General features: G+C 49.8%; 1 protein-coding gene and 3 non-coding genes across 6 annotated transcripts in view; 2 read left to right on the top strand and 2 right to left on the bottom strand.

The window, feature by feature from the left end:
- LOC100091077 (sodium/nucleoside cotransporter 2-like) overlaps nucleotides 1–7648 on the bottom strand; it is a 46790-nt gene extending 39142 nt beyond the window's left edge. For 2 of the 3 annotated variants that reach the window (XM_029070683.2, XM_029070682.2), the window contains exon 1: nucleotides 7381–7461. Coding sequence is in view for 1 of the 3 variants with exons in the window: in XM_029070681.2 (XP_028926514.1) it covers nucleotides 7381–7613 (233 nt within the window). In the remaining 2 variants the exon portion in view is untranslated. Of the gene's footprint in view, nucleotides 1–7380 lie in introns of all 3 variants that reach the window. The other variant, XM_029070681.2, reaches the window with a different exon arrangement.
- Nucleotides 7649–10685: 3037 nt separating this feature from the next.
- On the bottom strand, nucleotides 10686–10757 carry TRNAH-GUG. The gene has a single exon. It is a non-coding gene; the product is annotated as a tRNA-His (tRNA).
- A 5312-nt stretch (nucleotides 10758–16069) lies between these two features.
- Nucleotides 16070–16141, top strand: TRNAH-GUG. The gene has a single exon. It is a non-coding gene; the product is annotated as a tRNA-His (tRNA).
- A 3084-nt stretch (nucleotides 16142–19225) lies between these two features.
- Nucleotides 19226–19297, top strand: TRNAH-GUG. Its single transcript has one exon. It is a non-coding gene; the product is annotated as a tRNA-His (tRNA).
- Nucleotides 19298–26252: the final 6955 nt, after the last annotated feature.

Genomic DNA, 26252 nt, shown 5'->3' with positions numbered 1-26252 from the left:
TCTAGCTGTACCTCGTTCTTGACATTTCCACCGCTGATCCCTTCCTCGTGCTGTTCCCCCAATCTAGGCTCCCCCCCGCATACAAATACATCAGGTCACAGTTTTCCCCCATCTAAACCTATCTCCTACAAACTTCTTATTTACCCTGATTATGCCATAATACCGCAATTACCTCAACCTGACATCCACCCTTAGCCCTCTGATATTTAATTCCTAACCTCGGTCCTCATGCACCTACTCATCTTATTCACTGATATATTTCCCTGCACTTTCGATTACGGATTCAAGGATGTCACACTGATGTATTTGTACGACTTCCTGCTACAGACTTGTTCTTCTTCCTCCTTTTGCTATCCGCAAATTATTATTTGACTCCCCACTGAAGGTAGGGAATGTGTGAATTGCCACTGTTGTGGTGAAAACAGTAATAGTATTTATTGTGCATTGCACTTAGTAAGGCATTTAGGCACTAAGTAGGAGCTCAAGAAATACCACTGATTGATCCATTCTGGGTCAGTGCAGGGCACTTTCCACCTCTGGGGTGACCCTGAGGTTCCTGCAGCCTATTCTCTGGCCTGAGCGGCTTAGTGTCACTTTTAAGGCCAAGCTGACCACATCAAATTATGAAACACAGAGCAATTCCAACCAAATTTTTCCCGAAATTGTAAGTCCCATAAATCCAGGAGATACACTCTGCAGTTATTGATTCTTCCAGTCAGAGTGTCACTGGAATGTGGCACGAGACAGATCTTGGCATGGACTCGGCCTGTGAGGTGGGGCGGCCCAGGCCAGGAACCAAAGTACAATGGGCCAAAGCTAGTTTTGGGCTAAGAGCCAAGGGGACCACAGAACAACAGTGGCGGCGCTACTTTCTCCCAGACACAGAAAACATATTTTAAAATGTTTCTTACTCACTGATTGCTGGTTTCTCGGGTAATCAATCGTGCTCCACGCAGGACCTGAAATGCTACCGCCTCCCAGTGGGTTGCCCAACTTTATGGGGCAGAGCTTACATATACACCTCTGGAATCATCAGATAGCATGAGTCCACAGATCAAAGATCTTAGAATAATAATGTGTGGTATTTGCTAAGTGCTTACTCTATGCCAAACACTGTACTAAACACTGTACAAACACTGGGGCAGATGCAAGATAATCAAGTCCCACATGAGGCTCACATTCTAAGGAGGCGGAAGCACAGGTATTGAATCCCCATTTTTCAGATGAGGGAACTGAGGCACAGGAGAGTGAAGTGACTTGCCCGCGGTCCCACAGCAGTTAAGAGGCGGGGCCATGATTCATTCATTCATTCAATCGTATTTATTGAGCACTTACTATGTTCAGAGCACTGTACTAAGCGCTTGGAGTGTACAAATCGGTAACAGATAGAGACAGTCCCTGCCCTTTGACGGGCTTACAAGTCTAATCGGGGGAGACAGACAGACAAAAACAATAGCAATAAATAGAATCAAGGGGATGAACATCTCATTAAAACAATAGCAAATAAATAATCAAGGTGATGTACATCTCATTAACAAAATAAATAGGGTAATGAAAATATATACAGTTGAGCAGGTTCGACTCTATTCGAACCCAGGTCCTCTGACTCCCAGGCCCCTGCTCTTTCCACTAGGCCACGGTGCTTCCCAGCACTGAGTACAGTACTGCCTGGCACATAGGAAGCGCTTAACAAATACCATAATTATTATCACACACGTAGAGGTTTAGTGCCTACCACTCACTGATCGATGGATTCTTTCCGCGATGCCTGCTTCCCAGTCAAAAAGAGACAAAGGAAGAAACTATTTCCCCAAATGGACAGTTCCAGCTGCGACTCTGGGGGCAGGGTGGAAAGAGGAAGGAGTTCATATGGAACAGTCAGTAATGACCTTTGGGTCTAGTGCTATGGGGAATTGGGGGTGAGGGTTGCGGGGGGCTGGGTGGAGGCTGTGACAAGGGCAGAGCTGCCTGAGAATGGAACCCCCAAGATTAAACCTTGGTGTGCAGGACTTGACCCCTGCAGCCCTCTCAGCGTCTCCCCTGGGAGACGACACCAGGTGACAGTCAACTGAACGGTCACGGTTGGTGAAATGCAAATCGGTGCTGGGTACACCGGCCGTGTGTGTGCTTGCCAGATTCATTCTCGCCCCCACACCGAAACCCCACTTCCTTTTTCCTCATTTGCCCCTTCCTGTTATGGTCATTACTCCCCCTCCTCCCTCCCCATCTGTGTTACTGTTTTGCGGTTGGGTTTAAGAAATGCTTGTCATTCAGGAAGTGAACATTGGTTAAAAATTTCTGGTAACCACCCTTTGTGAACTTGGGAGGAAAATAAAGATGTTACGGAGGCTCAGTTTGAAGAGCTTGTTGCAGTGTGCTGCACACGGTAAGCACTTGATAATTAACATATTGATCGACTGAACGGAGGAGGCGGAGCTCAGGGAAGGCAATGCCTATCAATAAACAGCGTGGCTGTGAAGCAGCGTGGCTTGGTGGAAAGAGCACGGGCTTTGGAGTCAGAGGTCATGGGTTCGAATCCCAGCTCGGCCACTTGTCAGCTGTGTGACTTTGGGCAAGTCACTTAACTTCTCGGTGCCTCAGTTACCTCATCTGTAAATGGGGATGAAGACTGTGAGCCCCACGTGGGACAACCTGATTCCCCTGTGTCTACCCCAGCGCTTAGAACAGTGCTCGGCACATAGTAAGCGCTTAACAAATACCAACATTATTATTATTATTAAACTGCCTTGCCCCCCAATTCTGCCCCCATTCATTCAATCAATGAGAAGCAGCGTGGCTCAGTGGAAAGAGCCCCGGCTTGGGAGTCAGAGGTCATGAGTTCGAATCCCGGCTCTGCTACTTGTCAGCTGTGTGACTTTGGGCAAGTCACTTCACCTCTCTGTGCCTCAGTTACCTCATCTGTGAAAGGGGAGATGAAGACAACCCGATGACCCTGTATCTACCCCAGCGCTTAGAACAGTGCTCTGCACACAGTAAGCGCTTAACAAATACCAACATTATTATTATTATTATCAATCCTAAATAATTAGCATTTACTGTGTGCAGAGTACTGTACTAAGAGCTTGAGAGAGTGCAGTATAACAATAAACTGACACATTCCCCCACCCTGCAGTTACCTAAAAGTCTGGTTCCCCAGGTTGGTTCCTGTACCCCGGGGCAAAGGGGGCTACCTGTCCTAGCTTCAAAGCGACCACCCCATTTTCAGACTTTTGCGCCCAGCTTGTCTGGTTCCAACCCCGTGTTCTCTGTCCCGGCTCCCACATTCCCCAGTCTTGAGCGATTGAGCTACCGCTCTTTCCAAAAGATCAGTGGATTTGGCATTGAGGGCAAAGTATCCTTTCTCTGAGGTGCTGGACCCCAGGTGACCCTGAGTCCCTGGCCAGCTGGGACGGTTCAAAGGCATCAGCTCCTCAACTTGTCATGTCAGCAAGAGGTTAGAGGCCTCCGATTTATCTGATTCCAGTGATCCTGGAGGGGAGAATGACAGAACCCAACTGGCGTGTGAGTGGGGGAGGTACAGCACGTGCCCCGGAGGAGATGCAAAGAATTAAGTCAACAAAGTCAACAACCGATTAAGATCACTCAGGCGTTCAGCCTGAGCCTGGCTGGGAGCTAAACAAAAGGCAGGGCTCTGGGGGCTGAGCTGAGCAGTTCGGTAGAGTGGATGCATGGGCCTGGGATGCTGAAGGCTGTGATTGTAATGCTGGCTCTGCCACTTGTCTGCTGTGTGACCTTGGGCAAGTGGCTTCACTTCTCTGTGCCTCAGTTACCTCATCTGTAAAATGGGGCTCCAGACTGTGAGCCCCACATGGGACAGGGGCTGTGTTCAACCCAATTTTCTTGTATCCACTCCAGTGCTGAGTACAGTGCCTGGCACCTCGTAAGCACTTAACAAGTACCACAGTTATTATGGCTATTATTATTATTAGAGGAGGCTGAGCCAAGGGGCCCTGCTCTGGACAGCCCCCGGCTCCTGAGAAACCCAAGACTGAGGGTCAGGTGGGTTGGGGACCTGGTTGGGGCTGGTTCAGATTGTCCTGCTTATGCCCCTTTTCAGAGGTTGCAGGCCAGAGAAGGAGCATTGCACAGTGGCTGAGGGGAAAATGATAGGATGTTGGGAAGTTGCTCCCGGGAAATGTGTTTATACTCCTCTGAAGTGCTGGGACCACAGAATCCAGAAGCCCCAGGGGGCAACTGCACATATGCAGAAGGGGCCCCCCCGCAACCCTGCTTCTGGTTCAGCCCGGAGTTAATTCTGGTCCAATATGGCTGTTGTGGGGGACCTAGAATGGGTCAATTCAGGTCAGACCAGGCCCCAGACCCACTACCCCGGGCATGGGTCTATAGGACCATATCTGGCCTCTTTAATGCCAGTGGCGTAACCCCTCCCCACTGCTTTTCCTGGCCACCTCTTTCTGGCTAGGCATTGGCAGAATTGAAGGGACTTCGGGGGAGGTATTGGAGAGGAGGGAGAAGGACCTGATGGCAGAGAGGGATTGAGCCCATCCCAACCCAGCCAAGCCAAAGAGATGCTTTTGTCCGGGAAAGCAAAAGGACTGTACTCTCTCTCTCTCTTCCATCTCTCTTCCTGCCCCTCTTTCTCTCCCTGTGGGCAGGGAATGTGTCAGTTTATGGCTACATTGTACTCTCCCCCGTGCTTAGCTCAGTGCTCTGCACACAGTATGCGCTCAATAAATATGACTGACCTACTGGCCTCCAAGAGCAGGCTCAAGTTTTCAGGCCCTAGCTCCGGTTGGAGGAGAGGAGAGATTGACTGAGAGAACCTGAGGCTGGGAGTTGCACCCCCAGAGGAACGACCTGCAGCCTGGGCCGGACCCATCCAGAGACCTTCCAGGTCCAGGGCAGAGAAACCGCCCAGAGTTTGGAGGAGAACTCTTGCTTCATTGCCAGGAGATAATTGGGACTGGCTTATCTTGTTGGCATTTTGCTGGGGCATGAGAGTGAAGGCCTGAGCATTCCTGCTGAGATTGTAGTTACAGTATTAATAAACCATTGCATCCTTCTTGCAAGTTTGTGGGTGGGTGTGTCCTGGGGTTCTGGGTGGGGATTCAAGCTAAGAAGAAGGCGGTTCCTCAAGGGAAGTGAACTTAGCCCTGGTCTTTCTGAGGCACCCTTCTTCTCTCTGCCTTTTTCTCTTCCTCCCTCTGTCTTTCCCCCTGCTCCTCACTCCATCAATCAATTAATCAATGGTATTTATTGTTATTATTAATAACATTAATAAGAATAATGGTGCTTATTAAGCACTTACCATGTGCCGAGCACTGTTCTAATAGTAATAATGATGGCGTTTAACAAATGCTTTGCACTGTTCTAAGCCCTGGGGGGATACAAGGTGATCAGGTTGTCACACGTGGGGCTTACAGTCTTCATTCCAATTTTACAGATGAAGTAACTGAGGCTAAGAGAAGTGAAGTGACTTGCCCAAAGTCACACAGCTGACAAGCGGCAGGGCCGGGATTAGAACCCATGACCTCTGACTCCCAAGCCCAGGTTCTTTCCACTGAGCCATGCTCCTTCTCTAATCACTGAGGTAGAAACAAGTTAATCAAGTTGGACACAATCCCTGTCCCAAATGCGACTCACACTCTTATCCCCATTTTACAGATGAGGGAACTGAGGCCCAGAGAAGTTAGGTGACTTGCTCAAAGTCACAGAGCAGACATGTGGCAGAGCCCAGGGATGAGGAGGGTGGAGGGGGTCTTTGCCCCTGCGGTGGATCCACAGTGCCAACCAGGAGTCGGGTCTGAGGCTGGGACTTTCAGGTTCTCATCTTTGGAGCAACTCGTGCTCCTTCCAAACTTCCGGATGGGCCATGATCCAGTGGCCACATTTGGGAGAAAAGGAGGTGGCCTAGTGGATAGAGCCCAGGCCTGGGAGTCTGGAGGACTCGGGTTCTAGTCCCGGCTCTACTACTTGTCTGCTATGTGACTTTGGGCAAGTCACTTCTCTGTGCCGCAGTTACCTCATCTTTAAAACGAGGATTAAGAGCGGGAGTTTCCAGTGGGACAGTGTCCAGCCCCATTTGCTTGTATCCACCCCAGCGCTTAGTACACTGCCTGGCACATAGTCATCACCTAACAAACATCATATTTATTTATCTACTCCAAAGCTTAGAACAGAACCTGGCACATAGTTAGGGCTTAAAATTTGAGCCCGTCGTGGGCAGGGAGTGTGTTGATTTGGACAAGCAGCGTGGCTCAGTGGCAAGAGCCCGGGGTTGGGAGTCTGAGATCATGGGTTCTAATCCCAGCTCCGCCACTTGTCAGCTGTGTGACCTTGGGCAAGTCACTTCACTTCTCTGGGCCTCAGTCCCCTCATCTGTAAAAATGGGGATGAAGACTGCGAGCCCCACGTGGGACCACCTGATGACCTTGTATCCCCCCCAGTGCTTAGAACGGGACTTGGCACCTAGTAAGCGCTTAACAAATGCCATCGTTATTATTATTGGACTCTCCCAAGCGCTTAGTACGGTGCTTGACACACGGTGAGCGCTCCATACATACGATTGAATGAATGAATGCAGAAATGCTTTTAAAAAAGGGTTTAGTGGAGCGTCAGGCCGCGGTTGGAGCCCCACCCTCACCCCCACCCCCAGGGCAGCAGGTCGCATGCGCAAACCCTCCTCCCTCCCTCCCTTCTCCTTCGCCCCCCACTCATTCATTCATTCAATAGTATTTATTGATCATTTACTATGTGCAGAACACTGTACTAAGCGCTTGGAATAGACAATTCGGCAACAGATAGAGACCATCCCTGTCCAATAACGGGCTCACAGTCTAAGCTGGGGGGACAGACAGCAAAGCGAAACAGAACAAAACCAAAACAAGACATCATCAGGATAAATAGGAAGAAGGAGAAATACACCTCATTAACAAAATGAACAATCTATACAAATGAGCACAGTGTTGAGGGGAGGGGGAGCAGACGAAAAGGGGGGGGGCCGGCTCAGCCCGGGAAGGCCTCCGGGAGGAGGTGAGCTCTCGGCAGGGCTTTGAAGAGGTTCCAAAATATGCCTCGGAACCACACTCCGCTCCCACCCTGCGTGCACGCATATGCACACCCTGTGTACACGCATATGCCCAGCCTGGCACCCACCCAATGACCCCGGGGGCTGCGTGGGGCAGGGCAGAGGAGGGGGCCGGGGTGGGGGGAAAGGGGGAGAGGAAAGGAGGGGGTCTCCCCTTCCCCCCCCCCCCCCATCGGGACCCCAGGTGTCCGGCTGCCCTCGGGGGGTCGGGGCGCCCTTGGGGAGGGGCTCGGGCGAGCCGGGCCGGGACCGGTCGGGGTCACGGCAGCAATCCCCCTGCCGTCGGGATCCCCAAGGTTGGGCCCAGCTACCTGGCAGCGCTGGGCTTCTCCCTCCTTCCGGGGAGAAGCGAGCCGGGGGGCCCGGACTGCAGGAAAGTCCCTTTCGGCTGGGGTTTGGGTTGGTTTTCCCCACTTTGGGCCCGGCCACGTGGCAGTCTTCGGTCGGAGCTCCCTGGAAGCCGGGCACCTGGGGGTTGGAACGGGGCCCGGCCCGGCGCGGCCCGGCCCGGCCCGGCTGCGAGCAGGGACACGTCCCCCGCCATCGGAGGGCTCGGCCCCCGGCGGGGTTTTGGCCGGCGCCCGCCCCCCACCCCCCACCCCCGCTCCCGGGCGAACGGCCCAGCTCCGGGGGCAACAACTGGCCCCGGGGGCCCCGAGAGCCCGGCCACCGCCCCGCTCGGCCCCAGGCCTCTGCCGCCCTCCTGTGGCCGAGCCGCGCAACGCCGAGAGCCGCGCCTCCAGCCCGTTCCGTCACTCGCTCACTCACTCAGTCACTCGTTCACTCATTCATTCACTCCACTCACTCAGTCATTCTTTCGGTCATTCTTTCATTCGCTCACTCCACTCACTCATTCATTCACTCATTTATTTATTCGTTCACTCATTCATTCACTCACTCAAGCATTCATTCGGTCATTCTTTCATTCGCTCACTCCACTCACTCACTCATTCGTTCACTCATTCATTCATTCGTTCACTCATTCATTCACTCACTCATTCATTCGTTCACTCTTTCATTCGTTCACTCATTCATTCGTTCACTCAATCATTCATTCGGTCATTTTTTCATTCGCTCATTCATTCACCCACTCATTCGTTCACTTATTCATTCACTCACTCATTCATTCTTTCATTCGCTCACTCCACTCACTCACTCATTCATTCACTCATTCATTCATTCACTCACTCATTCATTCGTTCACTCATTCATTCACTCACTCATTCATTCTTTCATTCGCTCACTCCACTCACTCATTCATTCACTCATTCATTCACTCACTCATTCATTCACTCCACTCATTCACTCATTCATTCCCTCACTCATTCATTCACTCATTCATTCGTTCACTCATTCATTCCCCCACTCACTCATTCATTCGTTCACTTACTCATTCGCTCATTCATTCACTCATTCATTCACTCTCTCATTCAATAATAATAATGACATTTCTTAAGCGCTTCCTATGTACTAAGCACTGTTCTAATAATAATAATAATGGTGGTATTTGCTAAGCACTTACTATTTGCTAAGCACTGTTCTAAGCACTGAGGTGATACAAGGTGATCAGGTTGCCCCACGTGGGGCTCCCAGTCTTCATCCCCATTTGACAGCTGAGGTCACCGAGGCCCAGAGAAGTGAAGTGACTTGCCCAAAGTCACCCAGCTGACAAGCAGTGAAGCCAGGATTAGAACCCATGACCTCTGACTCCCAGGCCCATGCTTTATCCACTAGGCCATTACTATACAGTAAGCACTTAACAGGTACCACAATATTATATGCTTATTATTATTATGGTACCTGTAAAGCGCTTACTATGTACCAAGCACTGTTCTAAGCGCTGGGGTATATAGAAGCTAATCAGGTGGGACACAGTCCCTGACCCACATTCCAAGCGTTTAGTACAGTGCTCTGCACATAGAAAGCGCTCAATAAATGCTATTGAATGAATAAATGAATGGGACTCACATTCTTATCCCCATTTTACAGTTGAGGGAACTGAGGCCCCAGGAAGTGAAATGACTTGCCCAAGGTCACACAGCAGACATGTGGCAGAGACGGGATTAGAACCCAGGACCTTCTGACTCCCAGTCCCGTGTTCAATCCAATCCTTAGTGGATTAGCTATGCTTAGTTGGTAGAGCTTACTATTATTATTATTAACAAGATTAATAATGCAATAATAATCTAGACTGAGCTCATTGTGGGCAGGGATTGTCACTATTTATTTTTGTATTGTACTTTCCCAAGCGCTCAGTACAGTGCTCTGCACATAGTAAGTGCTTAAAGACAGTGAGCCCGTTGTTGGGTGGAGATTGTCTCTATCTGTTGCCAAACTCGAGCCGTGCTGCTTCTCAGTAGTATTTATTGAGTGCTTAATATGTGCAGAGCACTGTTTAATAATAATAACACACATGACATTCTATACATATTCTATATGTATATTATATGACATTCTTTGATAAATGATAGAGAAGTAGCTTGGCTTACAGCTGTGTGACCTTGGGCAAGTCACCTCACTTCTCTGTGCCTCAGTGACCTCATCTGGAAAATGGGGATGAAGACTGTGAGCTCTACGTGAGACAATCTGACGACCTTGTAATAATAATAATAATGTTGGCATTTGTTAAGCGCTTACTATGTGCAGAGCACTGTTCTGAGTGCTGGGGTAGAAGTGTGGCTCAGTGGAAAGAGCCTGGGCGTCAGAGGTCATGGGTTCGACTCCCGGCTCTGCCACGTGTCAGCTGTGTGACTGTGGGCAAGTCACTTCACTTCTCTGGGCCTCAGTTACCTCGTCTGAAAAATGGGGATTAACTGTGAGCCTCACGTGGGACAACCTGATCACCCTGTATCTACCCCACTGCTTAGAACAGTGCTCTGCACATAACAAATACCAACATTATTATTATTATTACAGGATTATCAGGTTGTCCCACGTGAGGCTCCCAGTCTTCATCCCCATTTTACAGATGAGGGAACTGAGGCCCAGAGAAGTGAAGTGACTTGCCCCCAGTCACACACCCATGACCTCTGACTTCCAAGCGCGGTCTCTTTCCGCGGAGCCACGCTGCTTCAAAATAACGATAGCATTTGTTAAGCGCTTACTATGTGCCAAGCACTGTTCTAAGCGCTGGGGGAGGATACAAGGCCATCAGGTTGTCCCACGTGGGGCTTCCAGTCTTCACCCCCATTTTTACAGATGAGGTAATTGAGGCCCTGAAGTGACCCATTAGACTGTGAGCCCGTCAAAGGGCAGGGACTGTCTCTATCCAAGCGCTCAGTCCAGTGCTCTGCACATAGTAAGCGCTCACTAAATACTACTGAATGAAAATACTATTGAATGAACTTGGCCAAAGTCACAGAGCTAAGTGGCGGAGCCGGGATTTGAACCCATGCCCTCTGACTCATTCAATTCATTCAATAGTATTTATTGACTCCCCGGCCAGGGCTCTTTCCACTGAGCCACGCTGCTTTATCTACCCCCCCCCCCCAGCGCTTAGCACATAGTCAGCGCTTAACAACTATCATTCTTATAAAGGAGGGCTAACTTTTGAAGGGAGGGCCAAGGAGGAAAAAGAAAAGAGGGCTCACCCCTTGCCGTGCCATTGCGATCGCAATGCCGTGACTCGGATTCGAACCGAGGTTGCTGCGGCCACAACGCAGAGTACTAACCACTATACGATCACGGCGAGCTACTGGGGCGGCGCCACAAAACTCCTCTGCAGGCCTCCTCTTCCCACCTGCTCACCCTCCCCCCCCCCCCCTTCGCCCTTCCGATAATTTTCCAACTGCTGGAAAGAAAATCAACATGAAAATACCTCCTCCACCCATTCGCTCGTATTTTTTGAGCGCTGGCTGTGTGCAAAGCACCGTACTGAGCGCTTGGGCTAATGCGGTTTAACAGTAAACGGACACGTCAAGCTGGGGAAGGAGGAGGACGAGGGAGGGATTCCCCGGCTAATTCTTTCAGCTGTGCCGCTTAGAACAGTGCTCTGCACATAGTAAGCGCTTAACAAATACCAGCATTATTAGTGTCAGCTGTGTGACCTTGGACGAGTCATTTCACTTCTCTGGGCCTCAGTGACCTCAACTGTAAAAGGGGGGTGAAGACGATAATCGGGGGTTGCCTCCCCCGATTAGACTGTAAACCCGTCAAACGGCAGGGACTGTCTCTATCTGTTGCCGACTTGTTCATTCCAAGCGCTTAGTACAGTGCTCTGCACATAGTAAGCGCTCAATAAATACTATTGAATGAATGACTGGGAGCCCCACGTGGGACAACCTGCTCACCTTTGTATCCTCCCCAGCGCTTAGAACAGTGCTCGGTACATAGTAAGGGCCTAACAAATGCCATCATTATTATTATTATTATTTCAGTCCTATTTATTGAAGGCTTGTGTGCAGAATATTCATTCATTCAATCGTATTTATTGAGCGCTTACTATGTGCAGAGTACTGTACTGAGCGCTTGGGATAATAGAACATAACAATAAACAGACACGTCATTCCGGGGAAGGGGGGACGAGAGGACGAGGAAGGGAATTCCCAGGACTAATTCATTCTTTCAGTCCTATTTATTGAGCGCTGGTTGTGTGCAGAGTATTCATTCAATCAATCGTATTTATTGAGCGTTTACTATGTGCAGAGTACTGTACTGAGCGCTTGGGATAATCGAATTTAACAATAAACAGACACGTCAATCCGGGGAAGGATGTCTGCCTATTTGTTTTGTTTTGTCGTCTAGACTGTGAGCCCGTTGTTGGGTAGCGATGGTCTCTATCTCTTGACGAATTGTCCTTTCCAAGCGCTTAGTCCAGTGCTCTGCCCACAGTGAGCGCTCAATAAATACGATTGAATGAATGAATGCAGAGCACTGGACTGAGCGGTCGGGAGAGTACGATACAACAATAAACAGACACCGGCATCGGGGAAGGAGAGAGGAGGAGTCGCCTCTCAGTTTGGGGAGGGGGAAGAGGGAGAAGGAAGGGCTCCGAGGGCGGGAATCAATCAGTCGTATTTACTGAGCGCTTAATGTGTGCAGAGCACTGTATTAAGTGCTTGGGAGAGTTCAATACAACAGATTTGGCAACGAGTTTACCATCTGGCGGGAATGGTGACGTTCCGAGCCGGTTTGATCCATCAATCAGTCAATCAATCAATCAGTGGCCTCTATCGAGCACTTACTGTGCACAGAGCACTGTACTAAAGCGCTTAGTACAGTGCTCTGCACATAGTAAACGCTCAATAAATACTATTGAATAAACCCTTGGGAGAGTACAATACTTCATAATGAGCGGAAGCATTTCCTGCCCTAATAGAATTTTCAGTCCAGCCTTGGCCGCTCCACCCATTTTATGCACCTACCTATACAATATTTAGTATAAAGTATTTATTCCTATTAATGTCTGTCGCCTCCTCGGGACTTGAAGATCGTTTTGGGCAACGCTTAGTATAGTGCTCTGAGCACAATAAGCGCTCAGTAAATACCCCTGATGATGATGATCCTCCGCTGAGGGGAGGGAGATCCTTTCTGAGGAGGGGGTCTGACGTAAAGCAGGCCTCAGCTAAGGCTGATTGTTCTCCCTGCGCTCAGGAAAGGAAGATTCATTCAGTCGTATTTATTGAGCGCTTTCTGTGTGCCGGGTACTGTTTGGACCCGCTCCATTTACAGAAAACGGGACAAGTCGGGGAAGATGAGGGGAGAGACATTAAACAAGCCCCGTCCAAAGGGGCTCCCTTCTGCCTCGCCCTGACTTGCCCCTTTTATTCATCACCCCCTCCAGCCCTTAGGTACATATACATATAATAATACTAATTAGGGTAACTTGTTAAGGGTTTACTAGGTGCCAAGCCCTGCTCCAAACACTGGGGGAACAACAATAATAATTTTTATTAAGGCCTTTTATTCATTCCCCCCTCCCAGCCCTTTTGTACATAAAATAATACTAATTAGGGTACTTGTTAAGGGCTTACTAGATGCCAAGCACTGTTCTAAGCACTGGGGGAACAATAATAATAATGATAGTATTTATTAAGGCCTGGAAGGCCTTCTCTCCTCATATCAGACAGAAAATTGCATTTGAATTGAATAATTGAGCACTGAATAATTGCTCTCCCTCACTTCAAAGCCTTATTGAAAGTACATCTCCTCCAAGAAGCCGTCCCTGACTAAACCCTCCTCTCCTCTTCTCCCACTCCCTTCTGCACCGCTCTGACTTGCTCCTTCATTCATCCTCCCTCCCATCCCCACAGCAAATTTATTTGCTTATTTATATCAAAGTCTGTCTCCCCTCTAGACTCAGTGTGGACAGGAATATATCTGTTGTTATGTTGTACTCTCCCAAGCACTTAGTATACTGCTTTACACACAGTAAGCGCTCAATAAATACAATGAACGAATGAATACTATGTGCCAGCCACTGCACTAAGCGCTGGGGTGGATACAAACAAATAATAATAATATTTATTAGGTGCTTACTTTGTGCCGGGCACTGTACTAAAGGGCTGGGGTGGATATTACGGAATCGGTTTGGACACCGTCCCTCCCCAACTTTCGGCTCCCCGTCTCAATCCCCATTTTACAGATGAGGTAACTGAGGCCCAGAGAATTTAAACGATCATCTGCTACACTGTGAGCCCGATGTTGGGTAGCGATTGTCTCTCGTTGTTGCTGAACTGTACTTTCCAAGCGCTTAGTACAGTGCTCTGTACGCAGTAATTGCTCAATAAATACGATTGAATGAAAATGACAACAGCAATAACTCTGATATTTGTCAAGGGCTTACTATGTGCCAAGCACTGTTCTAAGCATTAGGGTAGATACAAGGTAATCAGGTTGTCCCACATGGGGCTCACAATCTTAATCCCCATTTTACAGATGAGGCAACCGAGGCCCAGAGAAGCGAGGGGCTCACAGTCTTAATCCCCATTTCACAGATGAGACAACTGAGGTACAGAGACGTGAAGTGACTTACCCAAGGTCACACAGCAGACAAGTGGTGGAGGCGAGATTAGAATCCATGACCTCTGACTCCCAGGCCTGGGCTCTTTCCTCTAAGCCACGCTGCTTCGTGGACTGCGGTGATTTGCCCAAGGTCACACGTATTTATTTATATCGATATCCGTCTCCCCCTCCTGACTGTAAACTCGTCGCGGGCAGGGAATGTGTCTGTTTATTTTCATGTACTCTCTGGATCTCTTAGTACAATGCTCCCTACACAGTAAGCGCTCAATAAAGACGATTGAACGGATGAGTTGAGACTGGGTTGCTCAGTGGAAAGAGCCCGGGCTTGGGAGTCAGAGGTCGTGGGTTCTAATCCCGTTCTGCCACTTTTCAGCTGTATTGCTTTGGGCACATCACTTCACTTCTCTGGGCCTCAGTGACCTCATCTGGAAAATGGGGATTAAGACTGTGAGCCCCACGTGGGACAACCCGATTACCTTCTTATCTCCCCAGCGCTCAGAACAGTGCTTGGCACACTGTAAGCGCTTAACAAATAGCATAGTTATTCATATTACTTGTCTTGCTGTCTCCCCCTTTTAGACTGTGGAGCCTGTTGTTGGGCCGGGAAGGTCTCTATCTGTTGCTGAACTGTGCCTCAGTTTCCTCATCTGTAAAATGGGGATTAAGACTGTGAACCTCACATGGGACAACCTGATGACCCTGTATCTCCCCCAGCGCTTAGAACAGTGTTCTGCACACAGTAAGCGCTTAACAAATACCAACATTATTATTACATTCCAAGCGCTGAGTACAGTGCTCGGCACACAGTAAGTGCTCAATAAGAATGAATGAATGGACGAATGAATGGATGAATGGATGGACAAATGAATGAATGAATGAACTGACGAATGAATGAATGAAGGAAGGAATGGATGAATGAATGGACGAACGAATGGGTGAATGGACGGATGAATGAATTGACGAATGAATGAATGGATGAACGAATGGATTCATTCATTCAGTCAGTCAATAGTATCTTTTGAGTGCTTACCATGTGCAGAGCACTGTACTAAGAGCTTGGAATGGACAACTGGGCAACAGATAGAGACAATCCCTACCTAATGATGGGCTCACAGTCTAATCGGGGGAGACAGATGGATGGATGGATGGATGGATGGATGGATGGATGGATGGATGGATGGATGGATGGATGGATGGATGGATGGATGGATGGACGGATGGATGAATGAACGAAGGGATGAATGGATGGGCGAATGAATGAATGAATGCACGGATGGATGGACGGTGAATGAATGAATGGACGAATGAATGAATGAACGAAGGGATGAATGGATGGACGAATGAATGAATGAATGCGCGATTGGATGGATGGATGGATGAATGAGTGGACGAATGAATGAATGAATGAACGAAGGGATGAATGGATGGACGAATGGCTGAATGAATGCACGGATGGATGGATGGATGGATGGACGGACGGATGAATGAATGAATGAGTGGACGAATGAGTGAATAAACGAAGGGATGAATGGATGGACGAATGGATGGACGGACGGATGGATGAATGAATGAATGGACGAATGAATGGATGGACGAATGGATGGATGGATGAATTAATGGCCGGATGGATGAATGAATGAATGGACGAATGAATGAAAGTATGAATGAACGGATGGACGAACGGACGAATGAATGAATGAACGGATGGAGGGAGGGAGGAAGGAAAGAAGGAGGGAAGGAAGGAAGGAAGGAAGGAAGGAAGGAAGGAAGGAAGGGAGGGAGGGAGGAAGGAAGGAAGGAAGGAAGGAAGGAAGGAAGGAAGGAAGGAAGGAAGGAAGGAAGGGAGGAAGGGAGGGAGGAAAGGAGGAAGGGAGGCCGGCCAGGCCGAGGGTGTAACGTGGGCCGAGGGCGCGAAGGTGGGCGGGGTCGGGGTCGGGGTCGGGGTCGGGGTCGGGGGGGGGGGGGGGGGGGGTCAGGTCCGGCAGCAGAGAAGAAAGGGCGTGCGGCGGCGGGCGGCCAGCAGCGCCCCGGTAGCTCGCCGTGATCGTATAGTGGTTAGTACTCTGCGTTGTGGCCGCAGCAACCTCGGTTCGAATCCGAGTCACGGCATTGCGATCGCAATGGCACGGCAAGGGGCTTTCCTTTTTACCCCTCCAGGACACCCCAAAGCCCCACCACCTGTCGAGCCCCCCCCCCCCATCTCTCCCCTTGCCGCTGGCTTTGAGATGCCCCCCCCCCCAACTATCCCCTCCGAGCGCTTAGTATAGCGTCTGCACGTAGTAAGCGCCCTATTGATGCCCCTTTATTTGTTTGGGGGGGGGGGGTCTGTCTTCCCCCCTTCGGGGCCTGGAGCCCGTTGGGGCCGAATTGTACTTTCCAAGCGCTTAGTTCAGGGCTCTGCACCCAGTGAGCGCTCAATAAATACGATTAAATGAATGGACGAAGTGCTCAGTACGGTGCTCGGCGCCCGGGAAGCGCTCAATTGAATACGATCGAATGAACGAATGCTTAATAATAATATTAGCCAAGCCCTTACTAGGCGCCAAGCACCGTTCTAAGCGCTGATTAACAAATACCATTATTATGATTATTACAGTTGGAGAGTTATTATAGTAGGGGAGCACGCGTGCACCCACCAACAATTTTACTCAGATTTTACTCAGAAATAGCAGCCCGAAGGGAGCTTGGTAGTTTGTTCATTTATTCCATCCTATTGATGGAGCGCTTTCCAGGTGCGAAGCCCTGTCCTAAGCCTTCGGAGAGTACAATCTGACAACAAGCAGACTGTCTCTATCTGTTGCCGACTTGTTCATTCCAAGCGCTTAGTACAGTGCTCTGCACCTAGTAAGCGCTCAATAAATACTACTGAATGAAGGAACTGAACGTTCCCCTGCCCACGAGGAGCTCATTCGTGTGCTGTATTTTTTGGACTCCCCTGTGTCCCGTCCTCAATTTTCCAGGCTCCAGGCCCCGGGGGAAGCTCCTTCCAAACGAGACTGTCAGCCCCAAGTGGGACCGGGACTGTATCCAACCCCATTTGATTGTATCCACCCCAGCGTTTAGTACAGTGCCTGGCACCTGATAAGCGCTGAGCAAGTACCATAATTACTAAACGGCGGGATGCAAGCGGGACACAGCTGCGGCCGAGAGACTTCACTGGGTAAGGCGAGGCTATTTATTTGTTCATTTATTTACCTATAAAAATAAAATGAATGGTGGCATTTGTTAAGCGCTTACTATGTGCCAAACACTGTTCTAAGCGCTGGGGGATACAAGGTGATCAGATTGTCCCACGTGGGGCTCCCGGTCTTCATCCCCATTTGACAGATGAGGTAACGGAGGCACAGAGAAGTTAAGTGACTTGCCTAAAGTCACACAGCTGGCAAGTGGCGGAGCCGGGATATATTTATGTATATGGATTAGCGGAAAGAGCCCAGGCTTGGGAGTCAGAGGTCGTGGGTTCTAATCCCCCTCTGCCACTTGTCTGCTGGGTGACCTTGGGCAAATCACTTAACTTGGTGCCTCAGTGACCTCCTCTGTCAAATGGGGATGAAGACTGTGAGCCTCACGTGAGACAACCTGATTACCCTGTAGCTACCCCAGCACTTAGAACAGTGCTCTGCACATAGCAAGTACTTAATACCAACATTATTATTATTATTATTATTCCCTCATTTGTAAAATGGGGATGAGGACTGTGAGCCCCACATGGGACAACCTGATTACCTTGTATCTACCCCAGCGCTTAGAACAGTGCTTGGCCCGTGGTAAGCGCTTAACAAATGCCATAATAATAATTATTGTTATTATATTAATGCCTGTCTCCCCCTCTACACTATGAGCTCATTGTGGACAGGGAATGTCTTTGATGGTATATTGTACTCTCCCAAGCGCTTAGTACAGTTCTTTGCACACAGTAAACACTCAATAAATGCGATTAATAAATAATAAATAGATCACATCCGCCAAATTAACTCTCTCCCCCTTTTCAAAGCCCTACTGACAGCTCACCTCCTCCAAGAGGCCTTCCCAGACTAAGCCCCCCTTTCCCTCTGCCCCTCCTCCCCTCCTCATTCCCCCTTCTCCCTCTCTTCGCTCTTCTCCCTTCCCCTCTCCACAGCACTGTACATATTTGTATATATTTTTGATTACTCTATTTATTTTGTAATGATATGTGCATCTCTATGATTGGGAGTCAGAGGTCTGGGTTCGAATACCCACTCTGCCACTTGTCAGCTGTGTAACTGTGGGCAAGTCACTTAACTTCTCTGGGCCTCAGTTACCTCATCTGTAAAATGGGGATTAACTGTGAGCCTCACACTGGACAACCTGATGACCCTGTATCTACCCCAGCACTTAGAACAGTGTTCTGCACATAGTAAGCGCTTAACAAATACCAACATTATTATTATTACCTCACCTGTAAAATGGGGATTAACTGTGAGCCTCACATGGGACAACCTAATGACCCTGTATCTCCCCCAGCGCTTAGAACAGTGTTCTGCACATAGTAAGCGCTTAACAAATACCAACATTATTATTATTATGGATCTTGATGCTATCTACACCAGACTACTTTGTTTTGTTCCGTTTTGCTTTGCTGTCAACCCCGTTTAGACTGTGAGCCCGTTATGGGGCAGGGATGGTCTCTCTCTGTTGTGGAATTGTCCATTCCTAGCGCTTAGTACAGTGCCCTGCACACAGTAAGGGCTCAATTAATACGAATGAATGAATGGATGATGAATGAATGAATGAATTAAATAGATCCACAACGACTTTGCTTAGCAGAGGAAAGAAAGGAAAGGAGAAAGGAAAGGAAAGGAAAGGAAAGGAAAGGAAAGGAAAGGAAAGGAAAGGAAAGGAAAGGAAAGGAAAGGAAAGGAAAGGAAAGGAAAGGAAAGGAAAGGAAAGGAGACATAGATCCACAACAACTCTGCTTAGCCCAGGCCTAGCAGACACTGCGCCTGCGCCACTAGAAGCGCGCGCTCCTCCCCCCCGCCGCGCGCGCTCCTCCCCCCCGCCGCGCGCGCCTTCGCCCCCCCCCCCCGGCGGTGACTGACGGAATGACGTCACCAGAAACCCCGCCTATAGGCGGAGCAGGATCAGGCCACAGCGCCGACCAACCAATGAGGAGGGGCTAGAGACAGAGAAGAGCGCTCGTGGCGGGGCGGCTTCGCACAGCCCCGGTAGCTCGCCGTGATCGTATAGTGGTTAGTACTCTGCGTTGTGGCCGCAGCAACCTCGGTTCGAATCCGAGTCACGGCATTGCGAACGCAATGGCACGGCAAGGGGCCTCATCTTTTGCCTTTTATTTTGTCTTCTCCTAACATATGACACAATTACCTCCCTGATCTTTTGGAAAGCCCCAGATGTATCCACAGAGTCTCTATGAATGGGAAACTACTCGACGGCCCTTGATAATAATAATAATAAACTATTATTCACCCAATCCAGCGGTGTTTTCTCAAAATTCCTCAATACCTCCAATGACCTGGCTCTAACTTCTTATCCCTGGGGCATGCACCCCAATTTAATAATAATAACAATAATAATAATAATAGTGTTGGGATTTGTTAAGCGCTTACTACGTGCAGAGCACTGTTCTAAGCGCTGGGGTAGATGCAGGGGAATGAGGTTGTCCCACGTGAGGCTCACAGTCTTCACCCCCATTTTCCAGATGAGGGAACTGAGGCACAGAGAAGTGAAGTGACTTGCCCACAGTCGCACAGCTGACAAGGGGCAGAGTCGGAATTTACCATTCCCCTGTGCCAAGATTTGATAGAACTCAGTGGCCCTCCGTCGCATTTTGAACTCCGTCGCATTTTGTGCCTCAGTTCCCTCATCTGTAAAATGGGGATGAAGACTGTGAGCCCCATGTGGGACAACCTGATTCCCCTGTGTCTACCCCAGCGCTTAGAACAGTGCTCTGCACATAGTAAGCGCTTAACAAATACCAACATTAACTCCCAGGAACCTCCCATTTTGAACTTCCAGAAACCTCCCTCCCTTGGAAAGCTGGAATCTTTGTCAGGACATAGAGATTTGACAAGGTTTCATGATAGGAGCGGTAGATACGCTTCTTTAGGCTGAGAGCCCCATGTGAGACGATTTTTGGTTTGGTTTTTTGGGGGACCTATCCAAGCGCTTAACAAGTATTATAGATATTCCTCCAAAGGGAACAGAGAGAGTAGTGTAAAAAGTAATTAGGGAGGCCATCTACTGTATTAAGCACTTCAAAAAGTATATCAGTAGCACAAAAGGTGATCCCTTCCCACAGGAAGCTTTCATTCTAACGGGAGATGCAGACATAAAAATAGATCGCTATAGGAGATTGTGCACTTCATATGGGACCGAAATGTACAAAGAGCCGGGGCTTGGGAGTCAGAGGACATGGGTTCTAATCCCACCCCTGCCACTTGTCCCCTGTGTGACCTTGGACAAGTCACTTAGCTTCTCTGTGCCTCAGTTCCCTCATCTGGAAAATGGGGATGAAGATGTGAGGCCCACATGGGACAACCGGATGACCTTGTATCTACCCCAGCGCTTAGAACAGCGCCTGGCACATAGTAAGCGCTTAACAAATTCCATCATCATTATTATTATTATTCTCTATAGAAGATATGTCTTCCAGGTCCGGGATTCTCTATCCAGAAAACAAAGGAGAAATCTTTACAAGAATTTATAGAGGGGGAAAAAAAAAAATCCCTTTCATTCCTTTCCCATCTCTTTCGATTAATCAATCAATGATCTTTGTCGAGTGCTTACTGTGGGCAGAGAACTGCACAAAATGCTTAGGAAAGAACAATATAACGGAATTGGTAGATGTGATCTCTGCCTATAAGGAGTTTAAGTCATATGTAAATAAATTACAGATAGGGGAAATAGTAGCATATAAGGATGTTTATGTAAGTGCAGTGGTGCTGGAGTGAGTAGCAGAGTGCTTAAGAGATTCTCGGTCAAGTGCATAGTTAATTCAGAAGGGAAGGTGAACTGAGGACATAGTGGGGGAAAGTCCTCGTGGAGGAGATGTGATTTTAGGAGAGTTTGGAAGGTGGGGAGGGTGGTGGTCTGCAGGATATGAAGGAGGAAGGATGTGGGCAAGGAGTCAGGGGCAGGAGAGGCAAGAGTTCATTCATTCATGCATGCAGTAGTATTTATTGAGCGCTTACTATGTGCAGAGCACTGTACTAAGCGCTTGGAATATACAATTCGGCACCAGATAGAGACCATCCCTGCCCACTGACGGGCTCACAGTCTAATCGGGGGAGACAGATGGACAAAAGCAAGACAACATCATCACCATAAATAGAATCAAGAGTTACACCCCTTCTCCTTCCCCAGCTTCCCTGCCGGCCCCTTGCGTGCTCTTTCCTCCTGGAGCTGATGAGGGCATAAAAAAGGTTGTAGTTAGGCATTTCTTAAGCTCCTACTATGTGGTATTTGTATTTGTTAAGCGCTTACTATGTGCAAAGCACTGTTCTAAGCGCTGGGGGGGATACAGGGTGATCAGATTGTCCCACGTGGGGCTCACAGTTTTAATCCCCATTTTACAGATGAGTAACTGAGGCCCAGAGAAGTTAAGTGACAGAACTGTACGAAAAAGCAGTGTGGCCCAGTGGATAGAGTATGGGCCTGGAAGTCAGGGGGACTTAGCTTGGCTACTTGTCGGTTGTGTGACCACGGGGAAAGTCCCTTCTCTTCCCTGCGACTCAATTACCTCAGCTGTAAAATGGGGATTAAGAGTGTGAACCCCATGTGGGACAGGGACTGTGTCCAACCCGATCTGCTTGCATCCACTCTAGCGCTTAACAAGTACCATTATTCATTCATTCATTCATTCAATAGTATTTATTGAGCGCTTACTATGTGCAGAGCACTGTACTAAGCGCTTGGGATGAACAAGTCGGCACCATTATTATTATTAATATTATTATTACTAAGCCCGGGGATAATAACAATGTTGGTATTTGTTAAACACTTACTATGGGCAGAGCACTGTTCTGAGCACTGGGGGAGATACGGGGTCATCAGGTTGTCCCACGGGAGGCTCACAGTCTTAATCCAGAGTCAGAGGTCATGGGTTCGAATCCCGGCTCGGCCACTCGTCAGCTGTGTGACTTTGGGCAAGTCACTTAACTTCTCGGTGCCTCAGTTCCCTCATCTGTAAAATGGGGATGAAGACTGTGAGCCTCCCGTGGGACAACCTGATGACCCTGTATCTCCCGCAGCGCTTAGAACAGTGCTCGGCACATAGTAAGTGCTTAACAAATGCCAACATTATTATTATTATTATTAATCCCCATTTTACAGATGAGGGAACTGAGGCACAGAGAAGTTCTAATCAGTTTGGACAGAGTCCGGCCCAGACGGTAGGTTCCTTGTGAGCAGGGATCATGTCTACCAACTCTACCATATTGTACTCTCCAAAACACTGAGTACAGTTAGTACTGGGGAAGCAGTGTGGTTCAGTGGAAAGAGCCTGGGCTTCGGAGTCAGAGGTCATGGGTTTGACTCCCGGCTCTGCCACTCGTCAGCTGTGTGACTGTGGGCGAGTCACTTCACTTCTCTGGGCCTCAGTTCCCTCATCTGTAAAATGGGGATTCAGACTGTGAGCCTCACGTGGGACAACCTGATGACCCTGTCTCTACCCCAGCGCTTAGAACAGTGCTCTGCACATAGTAAACGCTTAACAAACACCAACATTATTATTACAGTGCTCTGCAAACCATAAACACTAGCCTCCCCTTTCCCTCTGCTCCTCCTCCCCTCCCCATTTCCCCCTTCTCCCACCCTCCGCTCTTCCCCCTTCCCCTCCCCTCAGCACTGTGCATATTTGTATATATTATTTATTACTCTATTTATTTTGTTAATGATGTTATATATCTGTTTATTGTTATACTGTCCCAAGCACTTAATACAGTGCTCTGCACACCGTAAGCTCTCAATAAATATGATTGGATGAGAAGCAGCGAGGCTCAGTGGAAAGAGCCCGGGCTTGGGAGTCAGAGGTCATGGGTTCGAATCCCGGACCTGCCGCTTGCCAGCTGTGTGACTTTGGGCGAGTCACTTCACTCCTCTGTGCCTCAGTTCCCTCATCTGTAAAATGGGGATGAAAACCCGTGAGCTCCACGAGGGACAACCTGATCACCTTGTATCCCCCCTCCGCCCGGCGCTTAGAACAGTGCTTTGCACATAGTAAGCGCTTAACAAATACCACCATTATTAACTGGGCCAAGACAGACCCTGACGCGGCTGAGGCCTGATGCGCTAAGTAGGTCCTTGCCCGTCGAGGCCACAAGGAAGCTGTACTTCCATGTCTCCTCTCCCCTCCAGGCCCCAGCCGGTCACCCAGTAATAACAACAATTATGGTATTTGTTAAGCGCTTACTATGTGCCGGCCACTGTACTAAGCGCTGGGGTGGATGGGTTGGACACAGTCCCTTGTCCCATGTGGGGCTCGCAGTCTCAATCCCCATTTTACAGATGAGGCAACTGAGGCACAGATGCAGTGAAGTGACTTGCCCGAGATTACACAGCAGACAGGTGCAGAGCTGGGATTAGAACCCAGGACCTATTGACTCCCAGGCCCATGCTCTGTCCCCTATGCCTAGCTGCTTCTGCCTCGCATATCCTCCCTAGTTTCTGCCCGTCAATCAATCAATTAATAATATTTAGAGAGCGTCTACTATGTGCAGAGCACTGTACCAAACATGAGGGAGAGTAAAATAACAATGATAATAATAATGTTGGTATTGGTTAAGCACTTACTATGTGCTGAGCACTGTTCTAAGCACTGGAGTAGACACAGGGGAATCAGGTTGTCCCACGTGGGGCTCACAGTCTTAATCTTAATCACTTTACAGATGAGGTCACTGAGGCACCGAGAAGTTAAGTGACTTGCCCAAAGTCACAGAGCTAACAAGTGGCCAAGCGGGATTCAAACCCATGACCTCTGACTCCAAAGCCCGGGCTCTTTCCACTGAGCCACGCTGCTTCTCTAAAATTAAAATTAAAAGATATGATACCGGCCTTCCAGGAATTTACAATCTTGTGGGGAACAGACAAGCACTGTCAGCTGTGTGACTGTGGGCAAGTCACTTAACTTCTCTGTACCTCAGTGACCTCATCTGTAAAATGGGGATTAAGACTGTGAGCCTCACGTAGGACAACCTGATGACCTTGTATCTTCCCCAGCGCTTAGAACAGTGCTTTGCTCATAGTAAGCGCTTAACAAATACCAACATTATAATAATAATAATAGTAAGTGCTCCATAAATGCTATTGAATGAATGAATGTCCCTTCCAAGCGCTTAGTCCAGTGCTCGGCACATAGTAAGCGCTCCATAAATATTATTAAATGAATGAATGAATGATTGTCTCTATCTGTTGCCGAACTGTCCTTTCCAAGCGCTTAGTACAGGGCTCTTCACACAGGAAGCGCTCGATTAAATGCGATTGAATGAACAAATATAATAATAATGATGGTATTTGTTGAGCGCTTCCTGTGTGCCAAGCATTGTTCTAAGCGCTGGGGTAGATAGAAGGTAATCGGGTTGTCCCACATGAGCCGCAAGCAGTTCCCTTCAAATTTAATCCCAGTTTTCACTTCCAATCTAGTTATTGGCAGAATGGAGCGGGAGAGTCGATAAATCAAGAGACCGTGGGGTCTCTAGGTACCAGAATGTTTGAGATCCATATAATAATAATAATAATAATAATATGGTATTTGTTAAGCGCTTACTATGTGCCGAGCACTGTTCTAAGCGCTGGGGGAGACGCAGGGGAATCAGGATGTCCCACGGGGGGCTCCCAGTCTTCATCCCCATTTTACAGATGAGGTCACTGAGGCCCAGAGAAGTGAGGTGACTTGCCCACAGTCACCCAGCCGACAAGCGGCAGAGCTGGGATTCAAACTCATGACCTCTGACTCCCAAGCCCGTGCTCGTTCCACTGAGCCACGCGGCTTCTCTAATATCTCTAATAATAATCACTACCACTAATAATAATAATAATTATGATATTTACGCTTCCACAGGGAAGCCGCCTGGCTCAGTGGAACGAGCACGAGCTTGGGAGTCAGAGGTCGTGGGTTCTAATCCCGTCTCTGCCGCTTGCCGGCTGGGTGACTTTGGACAAGTCACTTCCCTTCTCTGGGCCTCAGTGACCTCATCTGTAAAATGGGGATGAAGACTGGGAGCCTCCCGTGGGACCACCTGATGACCCTGCATCACCCCCAGCGCTTAGAACAGTGCTCTGCACAGAGTAAGCGCTTCACAAATACCAACATTATTATTATTCTTAATGACCACTGAGCGGAGCCCCGCCCCCTCCCTCTACCACCAAGCCCCACCCCCTATCCCGCCCCTGACCAATCAGCGCTCCTGTTCACCGAGCGAGGCTCCGCCCCCTCCTTCTACTACCCCCACCAAGCCCCGCCCCCATCCAACCTACCAATCCGCGCTCCTGGTTATCGAGCGAGGCCCCGCCCCTTCTCTCTGCCCCCCTCCAAGCCCGGCCCCCATCCTCCCGACCAATGGGCGCTCCTGGCCACGGAGCGAGGCCCCGCCCCTACCTCTCCCCGCCCCGCCCCCTCGCTCCCCGACCAATCGGCGCCCCCGGTCCCCGCTGGGAGCCCCGCCCCCGACCAATCAGCGCTCCTGGGCCCGGAGGAGGCCCCGCCCCTTCTCTCTGCCGCCCTCCCCAAGCCCCGCCCTCATTCCCGGACCAATCGGCGCCCCGGTCTCCGATGGGAGCCCCGCCCCCGACCAATCGGCGCTCCTGGGCCCGGAGGAGGCCCCGCCCCTTCTCTCTGCCCCCACCCACCCAAGCCCCGCCCTCATTCCCCCGACCAATCGGCGCCCCCGGTCTCCGCTGGGAGCCCCGCCCCCGACCAATCAGCGCTCCTGGGCCCGGAGGAGGCCCCGCCCCTTCTCTCTGCCGCCCTCCCCAAGCCCCGCCCTCATTCCCTCGGCCAATCGGCGCCCCCGGCCCCCGCTGGGAGCCCCGCCCCCGACCAATCGGCGCTCCTGCTCCCGGAGCGCGGCCACGCCCCCTCGCCGCCCGGCCAATGGGCGCTCCGGTCCCCGCCGGGCCGCCCCGCCCCCTCCCCGGCCCCGCCCCCCGTCGGCCGGGGGGGGGGGTCCCCTGGTGAGGGGTGGGAGGCGCTCCCGCTCCGGGTCCCGCTGTCCCCGGTCCCCGGCGGAGCGAGCGCTGCGGGGCC

Source organism: Ornithorhynchus anatinus, chromosome 8 (genome assembly GCF_004115215.2).
Source record: "Ornithorhynchus anatinus isolate Pmale09 chromosome 8, mOrnAna1.pri.v4, whole genome shotgun sequence".
Classification (NCBI taxonomy): Eukaryota; Metazoa; Chordata; class Mammalia; order Monotremata; family Ornithorhynchidae; genus Ornithorhynchus; species Ornithorhynchus anatinus.
The sequence above is the reverse complement of the archived record's forward strand: the minus strand, read 5'-3'. Positions and strand labels throughout refer to the sequence as shown.